The sequence below is a fragment of the Artibeus jamaicensis genome, unplaced genomic scaffold (genome assembly GCF_021234435.1).
Source record: "Artibeus jamaicensis isolate MK-2021 breed Jamaican fruit bat unplaced genomic scaffold, CSHL_Jam_final scaffold_804, whole genome shotgun sequence".
NCBI lineage: Eukaryota > Metazoa > Chordata > Mammalia > Chiroptera > Phyllostomidae > Artibeus > Artibeus jamaicensis.
Window position 1 is genome coordinate 2,460,253 of NW_026522055.1, and position 12,581 is coordinate 2,472,833.

At 37.0% G+C, this 12,581-nt stretch overlaps 1 protein-coding gene across 1 annotated transcript; it reads right to left on the reverse strand.

The window, feature by feature from the left end:
• Nucleotides 1-9,710: 9,710 nt before the first annotated feature.
• On the reverse strand, nt 9,711-11,246 carry LOC128626594 (zinc finger protein OZF-like). Its single transcript, XM_053659684.1, has 2 exons — nt 10,434-11,246; nt 9,711-10,349 (listed from the first exon to the last, which is right to left on the reverse strand). Exons 1-2 carry the CDS (start codon nt 11,244-11,246, stop codon nt 9,711-9,713), a joined length of 1,452 nt encoding a protein of 483 aa, XP_053515659.1.
• Nucleotides 11,247-12,581: the final 1,335 nt, after the last annotated feature.

The window sequence follows — 12,581 nt, forward strand, 5'->3', positions numbered from 1 at the left end:
GCTTTGAACAATGCTAAGAATAAAATGAACTTAGCTGATATATACAAAGTCCTTCATCCCAAAGCAGCTAAATACACATTTTTTTCAAATGCACATGGAACATTTTCAAAGAAATACCACATGATAGGACACAAAACCGGCCTCAAGAAATTCAAGAAAATTGAAATCATCCCGAGCATTTTCTCTCATCACAAGGGACTGAAACTGGAAACCAGCCCCAAAGGAAAAATCCCAAAACACTCAAAATCATGGAGATGGAATGGCATGCTATTAAACAACAAATGGGTCAAGAATGAAATTAGGGAAGAAATCAAAAAGTTTTTGGAGACAAATGAAAATTAACCCACAACAACCCAAAACTTATGGGACACAGTGAACAGAGTCCTGAGAGGGAAGCTCATAGGAATACAGGCTTACCTAAAGAAGATAGAAACATTTCAAACAAAAAAACCTAACCCTATGCCTGCAAGAACTCAAGGAACAACAAAGACAGCCCAGACCAAATAGAAGGAAGGAAATAACCAAGATCAGAGCAGAATTACATGACATAAAGACTAAAAGCACAATTCTAAGAATGAATGAATTCAGAAGCTGGTTTTTGAAAAGGTAAACAAAATAGACGAGCCTTTAAATAGGCTCGTCAAAAAAAGAAGAGAGAGGACCCAAATAAACACAATCAGAAATGAAAGAGGAGCAATTACCACTGACACCAGAGAAATAGAAGGGACTGTAAGAAATTACTATGAAGAACTGTATGCCAAGAACTTTGAAAACTTAGGTGAAATGGACAAATTTTTAGAAAAATATAATCTTCCAAGACCCAACAAAGAAGAAGCAGAAAACCTGACCAGACCAATAACAGCAGACGAAATTGAAGCAGTAATAAAAAAACTCCCATCACACAAAACTCTGGACCAGACGGTTTCATAGGAGAATTCTACAAAGCATTTAAGGAAGAGCTAACCCCTATTCTTCACAGGCTATTCCAAAATATCCAAAATGATGGAAGACTCCCAAACTCTTTTTATGAAGCCAGCATCATCCTAATTCCAAAACCAGATAAAAACCCAAGAAGGAAAGAAAACTTCAGGAAAATATTGCTGCTGAACATAGACACTAAAATCCCCCAAAAATATTGGCAAACCACATCCAACAATACATTAAAAGGATCATACAAACCGGCGGGGGCCAGCAGTGGGACATACTGGGTGAGTGGAAAGGACCATACACCATGACCAAGGTGGATTCATTTCAGGGATGCAAGGATGGTTCAGTATTTGCAAATCAGTAAATGTAATACATCACATAAACAAAAGCAAACACAGAAATCACATGATAATATCAATAGATGAAGAAAGAGCTTTTGATATGGTACAACACCCATTTATGATAAAACACTGAGCAAAGTGGAAATAGAGTGAGCATTTCTCAATATAATAGAGGCCAGATATGAGAAACCTACAGCTAACATCATACTCAATTGGCAAAGACTAAACTCCTTTCCACTAAGATCAAAAACAAGACAAGGTTGTCCACTTTCACTACTTCTGTTCAATATAGTATGGGAAGTTTTAGCCACAGCGATCAGACAAGAAAAAAATAATAAAAGCATCCAAATTGAAAAAGAGAGAACAAAACTGTCATTGTTTGCACATGGAATGATAGTGTACATGGAAAATCCACAAGACTCTACCCCAAAACTGTTCAACCTGATTAGTGAATTTGGCAAAACAGCGGGATATAAACTCAATATTCAGAAATCAAAGGCATTTTTGCATGCTAACAATAAAACAGCAGAAGCAGAAATCAAGGAAAAAATCCCAAAAAGCAAAGACAAAAACCACATTATCATATCAATAGATGCAGAAAAAGCTTTTGATAAGGTACAACACCAATTTATGATTTAAAAAACCCAAAAAAGTGGGAATAGAGGGAGCATTCCTCAATATAATAAAGGCCATATATGAGAGACCTACAGCCAACATCATACTTAATGGGCAAAAACTAAAAGCTTTTCCATTAAGATCAGGAACAAGACAAGAATGTCCACTTTCACCACTTCTATTCAATATTGTGTTGGAAGTTTTAGCCACAGCGATCAGGCAAGAAAAGGAAATAAAAGGCATCCAAATAGGAAAGGAGGAGCAAAACTGTCACTGTTTGCAAATGACATGATAGTGTACAAGAAAAATCCTATAGACTCTACCAAGAAACTGCTCAAACTAATTAATGAATTTGGCAAAACAGCAGGATATAAAGTCAATATCCAGAAATCAAAGGCATTTTTGTATACCAACAATGAATCAGCAGAAGCAGAAATGAAGGAAAGAATCCCATTTGATATAGCAAAAAGAAAAATAAAATATCTGGGAATAAACCTAACTAAGAAGGTTAAAGACCTGTATGCAGAAAACTACACAGCACTGAAGAAAGAAATCAGGGAAGACACACACACACACACACACACACACACACACACACACACACACACAAAAACATGTACTGTGTTCATGGATTCAAAGAATTAACATCATCAAAATGTCCATACTACCCAAAGCAATTTACAGATTCAGTGCAATACCTATTAAAGTACCAATGGTGTATTTCACAGACATAGAACAAACACTTCAAAAATTTATATGAAACCATAAACGACCCCCAAATAGCAGCTGCAATTTTGAGAGAGAAGAACAAAGTAGGAGGGATCACAATACCTGATATCAAACTTTATTACAAGGCCACTATAATCAAAAGAGCCTGGTACTGGCATAAAAACAGGCACATAGACCAATGGAATAGAACAGAGAGCCCAGAAATCAACCCAACTCTCTACAGTCAATTAATATTCGACAAAGGTGGCAGTAACATAAAATGGAGTAAAGATAGCCTCTTCAACAAATGGTGTTGGGAGAACCGGACAGCTACGTGCAAAAAAATGAAACTTGAGCACCAACTTACACCATACACCAAAATAAATTTAACGTGGATAAAAGACTTAAATATAAGCCTTGAAACCATTAAAGTCCTAGAGGAGAACATTGGCAGGAAAATCTCATATATTTCACGCAGCAACATTTTTACTGATATGTCCCCTAGAGCAAGGAATATAAAGGAAAGAATAAACAAATTGGATCTATCAAAATAAAAGGCTTCTGCGTGGCTAAGGAAAACAGTATTAAATTAGCAAGACAACCAACTGTGTGGGAAAACATATTTGCCAATGATACCTCAGACAAAGGTTTAATCTCAAAAATATACAAAGAACTTACACGACTTCACTCTAAGAAGACAATTAACCCAAGTAAAAAATGAGAAAAGGACTTGAACAGACACCTATCCAAGGAGGACATACAGAACATCCAGAGACACATGAAGAAATGCTCAATATCGTTAGCTATCAGAGAGATGCAAATTAAAACCACAATGAAATTGCACTTTACACTGGTCAGGATGGCTATCATAAACAAAGAAACTAACAATAAATGTTGGAGAGGTTGTGGAGAAAAGGGGACCTTAGTTCACTATTGGTGGAATTGTAGACTAGTAGAACCATTATGGAAAACAGTATGGAATTGTCTCAGAAAAATAAAAATCGACCTGCTTTTTGACCCAGCAATTCCACTGCTAGGATTATATCCTAAGAATCTTAAAACATCAATTTCAAAGAACCTATGCACCACAATGTTCATAGCAGCACAATTTACAATAGCCAAGAGTTATAAGCATCCTAGGTGCCCATCAGTAAATGAATGGATCAAAAATTGTGGTACATACACACAATGGAATTTTATGCAGCAGAGAGAAAGAAGGAGCTCCTACCCTTTGCAACAACATGGATGGAACTGGAAAGCATTATGCTGAGTGAAATAGGCCAGGTGTTGAAAGACAAATACTATATGATCTCACCTTTAACAGGAAGCTAAACAACAAAATAACAAACAAGCAAAATAAAAAGAAAAATACTGAAATAGAGAACAAGGGGACAGTGACCAGAGAGGAGCGGGAAGGGAATTTAAGGGGGAAAAAGGAGAGGGATTTGGAGGAACAAGTATAAAGGACACAGGGACAAGGGGGGGTAGAAATTCAAGGGAGCTTGGGAGCATGGGGTGGGGTGGGCTGGGATGGGAGAAATAGACAGGAAACTGTACTTGAAAAATAACTAAATAAAATGTATAAATAATTAAAAAAATAAGATAATATAAGAAACTGCAAATAAAATATGGCATTGAGAACAGAAAAAAAGTCAGGAAAATATTTTCAAAGCAAAATGCTTTTCCTAACAGGATCACAAGTTGGGAGAGAATTCAAGTCCAGCTTTTCTCTTGGAGAGAATTCAAGTCCAAATCATAACTAGTGTCCTCAAAAATGCAGAGACAAATGTAAGTGAGATGATGAAAAAGGGAATCCTAGCACATCTGGTGGGAATGTAAATTAGTTAATCCACTGCAGAATGAGTGTAAAAATCCTACAGATTACTTTAGAAAGGAAAACGATATGATTAAGACATCCCAGTTATGACACTTGGACATAGCTAAAGGGAGGGGATGTGAGTGGGAGAGGGTTTGGGATAACTGTAATAGCATAATCAATAAAATATATTTTGAAAAAGACAGGAAATATATCAAGAAAATTGAATCGTTTCCTAAAAGACCCATACACGCCTATTGGAGCATTATTTACAAAAGCCAATGCACAAAAAACCAAGATATTTAACCAATAAATACTTCAATAATATTTTATACATAAAGACATTAGAATGGAACATGTATTTTACAACCATACAAGAAAAAATGCTGCCTATTTATCAATATCAATGAACTATTTAGAGCACTCTGCTCAATAAAATTCAAGTAGAGGTAGGCAAGAATGTATAATCATTTACATATGTGTAATCTAATATAAGAAAGACTAGGGGTTCTGGTCAGGATTCCAGAGAAGGTAAATACTATACCCAAAGGCTCCATGAGCACATCAAAATTACAACTAAGTGACAGAACAACCATCATTCATAAACCACCTGAAATCTAGCTGAATAGAAGTATCAGAAATAAGCAAATAAAATGCTACATGGAAATAGGTAGAAAAGGCAAAAATATAAAAATTGTTGCTGCCACTAATTCTCAGCCATGTGGTTTTTAAAAACTGGGAGAAATTACTTGGCTGTAGAAATGCCCACTGAAAAATGACAGGTCCTAGCCTCACACACTAATCGCCCACCACCCATGCCAGTGGTGGGAAGATAAGTCTTTATAACCTCTGGCTGTAGAAACCAGTGAGGGATTTGTGGACGGACATGGCAGGTACCTGGAGACCCATGTATTCCCCTTAAATGGTATCTGCACAGAATTAGAAAAACTCAGTGCCACTGAGCTTTGGAATCACAGCAATTGGACATGCAGAGAGAAAATGAATGGTCTGGCAACATGGTCAGAGCTAGAGGGGCTCTCATGAGACAGATGTGCTGTCAGAGGTAATTGCTTCTATTCCGAAAGCATGTCCGCCACTAATATGAGACTCAGTAGCACGGGCACCATAACTGAGTCTCCTACCACCTGCCTATAGCTAGTAGCTCTGCTCTCCTGATTCTCTGATATCTTGCCCCACCAAATCTACAGGTGTACCTGAGTGTTTGCAGTGGTTATTCCATACCATCTGGTTTGTCTTGCATCATGCTTCAGACATTTGTAATATCTATCAAAAAGGCTGAATCAGTCTTCTTACATATACTGTAACACTTGCTGTGTGGCCCTCGGCCTGATGCCATGAGCAGCAGGCCATTTTACAAAGCTTGGCTTGTTCTGGGCACCTCTAAGACAATCTAAATTAGCAGCCACCTGAAGATCTCTTTGTATCTCAAAGTAAGTCACCCAGAAAGAGGTTAAGTGGCAGCACAGGTGGACATCCCAAAGCTAGGACATCTGGAAGGGAACTTCACTCACAAGATAGCACCATGCAAACACGTCCTTAAGTACCATACAGAAGAAGTAGCCTCAGTCATAATCAGAGTCACAGTGAAGTAAGTCTAGCTTGGAGGGAATGACCCCAGAACAGTAGATGTGCCACAGTACTTGGGGTGAAAGGTCAGTTGTTGCTGGCAGTCCTCGTAGTCGACTGACCCAGGTGTAAATACAACCCATTAAGGTGCAAAAGAATTCAAGGCTAAACTACAATGGGAGTGTGTACACTGCCCACAATGGAAAGGAGGGCATAGTGGAGCACCCAGCTTGGGTAAACAGGGAGGCTGTGCCAGTGGATTCTATAGGGCACTCACTACAGGAGTCCACTCTACAAAGGGAAAGCAACATAGCAGCTCTACACAATAAATGGAAGCAAACACAGGGAGGTGATGAAGATTATAAACCTTGTCCTAATTGTAAAAAGAGTACTTAGAGACATTGAAATTAAGAACAATGTGACAGTAACCAGAGGAAAAGTGGAAGGGGATAATGGGGAGAGAGTGGGGAAAGGTTTTTAGGAACAACTATAAAGGATACATGGACAAAACCAAGTGTGGGTGGAATCAGGACAGAAAGATGAGAATGGCTACAGTGGAGGAGAGTGGTGGGGGAAAATACAGACCATTGTACTTCAACAACAATAAAAAGGAAAGAAAGAAATTATCTATTTTTGGTAAACAAAGAAGATAATGAATATTCAGTAAGCAACTAGATGTCACTACTCCACCTTTAGGTTCTAAAATTAATGCAAATTAAAGTCTTTGATGTTTGTCACATGGCAATTTGTAACAGTTTAGAATGTTTAAGATGTACTACATGATAATGTGAACCTATAAAAAATAAAGTTTAGTGAAATAATGTTCAAAGAAATAATAACCACAACTCCTAAGTCATGCTTGTTTGCACTCTAAAAGAAATATTTTAGTGTTCTTCAAGAACATTTGTCTCCACTTTTAAAATGTAGCATTTGCCCTCCTGGTATAGCTCTGTGGGTGGAGTCTGGGCTTCTAACCAAAGGGTGGCCAGTTTGATGCCCAGTCAAGGCACATGCCTAGGTTGTGGGTCAGGTCCTCAGTGTGGCCACATGGCAGGAAACAACATATTGATGTTTCTTTTCCTCTCTTACCCCCCTTCCCTTCTCTCTAAATATAAATAATTTTAAATATAGTAAAAAAAGTAAATTACCATTTGTGAAGAAGAGCATTTTGGTATCAGATAGTGAGCAGCAGTTATGTAAAAGACAATAAGTAAAACTAAGAGAGACAACTTTATTCCCCAGAGATCCTGGGAGACATACACAGCAGACCTGCAGTGGCTACAGTGAGGATGTGGCTGGATGCTGGGAAACTACAGAAGATCCCAGGACACCTGATAAAATTCAGGGTCATGTGCAGAGGACTTTGGGGTTTTGGAGCTAACTTTAAGTTGTTCAAAATAAACCAAAACACCAACATATTTGTAAAGTGTGCAGAGATGTTATCTAATGGCCATGTGTGGTGAAAGCTTCAGGTGGAAGGAAGACTATTGCTCAAAGAAGCTGCCAGGAAGTCAGGTCAAGAAGGAACATTTAACTGTGACTCTGTGAGATGTTATGTATGTGTGGAATTGCAGCAGAAGGTACTGGCAGTTCAAGGCTCCTACTTAACCAAAATTAATTGTATCAATAATGCCAGCAGTATTATAAAGTAGCTTAGCTGAACTCTTCAAAAGCCACATATCATTGATTGTAATTATTGGAATGCTCCATTAGGTACAATGAAATATATCAATAATGGGGAATTTTTCACATTATTTAACGTCTAAGGAAAGCAAGGAAATCAACTGCTACTGCCATAACTGCACTATATTATGGAATGACAAATTGTTATCTATAAACTTCAGTGAGGTTGGAGATGTAAACACATTCCAGTAAATTCACCTTTATTAATAAAAATAATCAATTCACACATTATCTAAATAAAGAATTACAATACAATTGTCTTACCATTTCTCAAAGCAGACATTGCAAACATTGGGGAGTGTTACTGTTCTTGCTTGTTACAATCCCAGAGTGCAGTTTTCTTTGGTTTCTAACAGGAGGCTAACAGTTGAGCACATGTGGATGTACAACACTGTTATGCACTGAGAGATGAACTGACCCTATTACATCACATATCACTGAGGGCTTATTTATTTGAACCACATAACTAATATTCAGCTATGACTATGATGAAGAAAGATTAGAATTTTAACCAAATGACATTTTCCTTCAAGGGAAATATAGAAACATAGTTAAAATTTTAAGTTAAGACATAAAGTTGTTTTTATTAACATGGAAAATAAAAAGAAAACATGGAAAATAGCATGATGTCCCTTGTAACATGCAACAAAATTGGTTAAGCTATAAACAGCAACTTTATTAGATTTTTTCATACATCGTGCATTATAGTGCCCTCAGTCTTCCATGCAACTGTAATTGTGAGTGATGTTCCCCTACTATACAAGACTTCACAGGTTGTTAAGAAACCAACAATCAAACCAGTGATTTCACTCACGCCAGCAATAAAAACATAGTAGTATCAACTGATGCAAGAAAAAATGTTTCATATTTCTTTCTCAAAACATTTCAAATGCTCTCAATATACTATAGTTTATATTCTGAGTAATTATACGTTACTAGAAATCCACCCTCTTGACATCTTGAAGCACACTGTACAATAACAATTGGTGGTTTTAAACTTTGTGCAGTTCTCTGTACTAATATTCTGCTTTAGAGCAAAACCTGAAACCTATCATTAACTCTCTACTCTAAATTATGATATTTTAGCTGCCTTTTGCATTATATACTTTCCTGAATTTTCACACCTTTCAAAAAACTTTCACCTATAAATTCTCTTGAGTTATAGGAACACTGTAATTTCACAAAAAATTTTCCCTCTTTATGAATATAGATTTTCACCTCCCTGTACTTTCTCTGATATGTAACAAGAATAATGGTCCAAAAATTGTATATAGGTTAAAATATTGCCATAGTTTTGACATTTGAACAATTTTTTCCATGTGGATGTCTCTCCTATTGGGTAAGGCACCTCTGATGAAAAAAACACGTGTTATGTACACTACTTTTGTACACTTTCTCTCCAGTACTCACAATCTGATGGCAAAACATTTTGTCACCTAGCACACATTTACAAACCTTGCTTCCAGTATGAATTCTCTGAAGTTTAGTAAGGGTTCAAAGTGGCTAACGGCTTTATTCCATCATGCACCTTTAAAAGTCTTCACCACAGTATAAGTATATTTTATGATGAATAAGCACTCAGGACTAGTTAATCCAATACCACATAAGATACATGTATAAGGCATTCCTTTCTCGTGAATTATTTGATGTTGAGTAAGGTTTCAGGGCTGTAAACATGATTTACCACATGGTCAACACTTACAAATTTGCTCTGATGTATAAATTTTCTGATGCCGAGAAAGTTTACAATACAGGTAAAAAGCTTTACCAAATAGTTCACATATATAAGCCTTCTCTTCAGTATAAAATTTTTGATGTTGATTAAGGGTTGAGATTGAGCTAAAGAGTGCCACATTGAGAACATTAATAAGCCTTCTCTCCAGTGTGAATTTTCAGATGAGGAGTGAGGTGTAAGATCTGTCTAAAGGATTTCCCTCATTGGGTACATTCATAATTCTTCCTTCCAGTATGAATTTTTGATGTTGAGTAAGTGTTGACAGGACCCTAAAGGTCTTGCCACATTGAGTATATTCCTAAGCCTTCCCTCCAGTGTGAATTTTCTGATGTCGAGTGAGGTTTGAGATGTGGTTAAAGGCTTTGCCACATTGAGTACATTCATAAGGTTTTTCTCCAGTGTGAATTTTCTGATGCCGAGTAAATGTTGATAGGTCCCTAAAGGCTTTGCCACATTGAGTACATTCATAAGGCTTTTCTCCAGTGTGAACTTTCTGATGTCGAGTTAGTGTTGACCGCTGTCTAAAGGCTTTGCCACATTGAGTACATTCATAAGGCTTCTCTCCAGTGTGAATTTTCAGATGTTGAGTGAGGGTTGAGATCTGGTTAAAGGGTTTGCCACATTTTGTACATTCATAAGGCTTCTCTCCAGTATGAATTTTCTGATGTTGAGTGAGATCTGACCGGTGCCTAAAGGCTTTGCCACATTGAGTACATTCATAAGGTTTTTCTCCAGTGTGAATTTTCTGATGTTGAGTGAGTGTTGACTGGTGTCTAAAGGTTTTGTCACATTGAGTACATTCATAAGGTCTTTCTCCAGTGTGAATTTTCAGATGTTGAGTGAGATCTGACCGGTGCCTAAAGGCTTTGCCACATTGAGTACATTCATAAGGTTTTTCTCCAGTGTGAATTTTCTGATGTCGAGTGAGTGTTGACTGGTGTCTAAAGGTTTTGTCACATTGAGTACATTCATAAGGTCTTTCTCCAGTGTGAATTTTCAGATGTTGAGTGAGGTTTGAGATCTGGTTAAAGGCTTTGCCACATTGTGTACATTCATAAGGCTTCTCACCAGTATGAACTCTTTGATGGCACACAAGGTTGGAGGATTTTGCAAATGCTTTGCCACATTGAGTACATTCATAAGGCTTCTCTCCAGTATGAATTTTCTGATGTTGAGTGAGATCTGACCGGCGCCTAAAGGCTTTACCACATTGAGTGCATTCATAAGGTCTTTCTCCAGTGTGAATTTTCAGATGTTGAGTGAGGTTTGAGATCTGGTTAAAGGCTTTGCCACATTGTGTACATTCATAAGGCTTCTCACCAGTATGAACTCTCTGATGGCATCTAAGGGTTGAAAATTGTAAAAATTCTTTGCCACATTGTGTACATATATAAGGCTTCATTTTCCCATGAATTCTCCAGTGCTGTGTAAGTTTTGAGGGCCACCTAAAAGCTTTGCCACATTTTCTGCATTCATAAGGCTTTACCCCCATATGAATTTTCTGAGATTGTGTAAGGTTTGAGGACCTCATATATGCTTTGCAACATTCTCTACATATAGGAGAGTTTTCACCAGTATGAGTTCTGTGATGCTCAGGAAGATTATAGGACTCTCTAAAGGCATTGCCACATTCACTACATTTGAAAAATGTCTTTCCTGTATGAATTTTATGATTATCATTAGCATTTGAGGAGTGGCCAAAAGCTTTAGCATATTTTCCACACTCATTAAACTTGTGTCTGGTGTGAATTTTGTGATGATGGGTAAGGGTTGAGGTAATCCAAAATGCTTTCCCACATTCTTTACAAATTTCTGGCTTTAGTCCAGGATTCATTATTTTATGTAGAGGTCCACCTGAAAACGACTGACCTTTTTTACCACAGTCTTCACATCTATGTTCTTTGCTGGGACATCTGATGTTAACTGTATTGAAACTTGATATTTGATTGAAGAATTTCCTGCATGGTAAATATTTGCAAACTTTCTCTCTGAGAGCAATATTCATTTCTTCGATGCCATTTGATGATTGCTTTAAGCATTTGATATTTTTACTTTGCTCGTTTGTCTTCTCTTCAACAGGTAAAACCTGATGAGAATTGTCATTTAAAATTTGGTCAAAGACTTTTCCACTTTCATAGTGGCTGTCTGCAAGCTGACTCTTTGGCTGGACATTATGATTTGACTCATGGGTAAAATTCTTCCAATGTTCACTGCATTGACTACTTCTATCCTCATCACACACACTCTGGTAAACATTGAACACAGAAAGTTTTATTAGTATCATCTATAATTCATTAAACATGTCCACTTACTCCTAAATAGCCATTCTGTGGCCCATATAAAACCTCATTGGTTGTATTAGAAATCATACTCAACTTCAAAAAATATTATACAGTGGAATAAAAGAAAACATTATTTCTACAAAAATACAATATTTACTGAAGTAAGGGAATGTCAAACTGATCACACTTAAGCTTCCTAAATGCATTCTAAATGACTACATTGTCCAAATTACTGACTGAATAATTATTCACACTACACATTTTAAGCAATTCAAATGATTACCCACACTACTAATTGTTAGACATCCTAGAATTTCCAGACCATCTCTACAACAGCAGTGTCACACTCATTTTCACCATGGGCAACATCAACCTCACAGTTGCCTTCAGTGCACTGTAAATACTTTTAGGATCACATAAATATTACTACTCCTTATCTAAGGGAAAGGAGTTTGGCTCTGCCTCCAGGTAGAAACAAGGGTCTTGGTTAGAGAAAAGAAGGTTGAGGGCCACATTCAGCCTGGTGGTCGTGTTTGCCACCTGTCCTTTAGCAGAATACATACACTTAGAATATTATTTTCCATATTCCTAAGGAACATACAGTGGTCTGTAAAGGTACCTAATTGAAGCAAGAAATTCCCCCAAATTTGTAGTATTTTGACATCTTTAGATAAAAACAAGTTTTCATGAAATATTTTTAAAGTTAATTTCTCCATAGAAATATCCTTTTTTTCTTGTCATAAACTTCCTCATTAGTATCACAGGCACACCTCGAATATCTTACCAGTGTTCCTTCAAAATATAGATCTTCTATTCCTGGATTTTCAAAAAAGTACTGGTTGTCTGCAGATGACACAGCTGAGAGATATAAAAGAAAAGTTCACAGG

Excerpts from the sequence above, each read along its gene's own strand:
- LOC128626594 (XM_053659684.1), bottom strand. The coding sequence starts at position 11,246 with ATGAATCCTGGACTAAAGCCAGAAATTTGTAAAGAATGTGGGAAAGCA. Across the intron at positions 10,350-10,433 it reads GTGGCAAAGCCTTTAACCAG|CAGTCAACACTCACTCGACA; the intron begins ATCTCAAACCTC and ends ACCTTTAGACAC.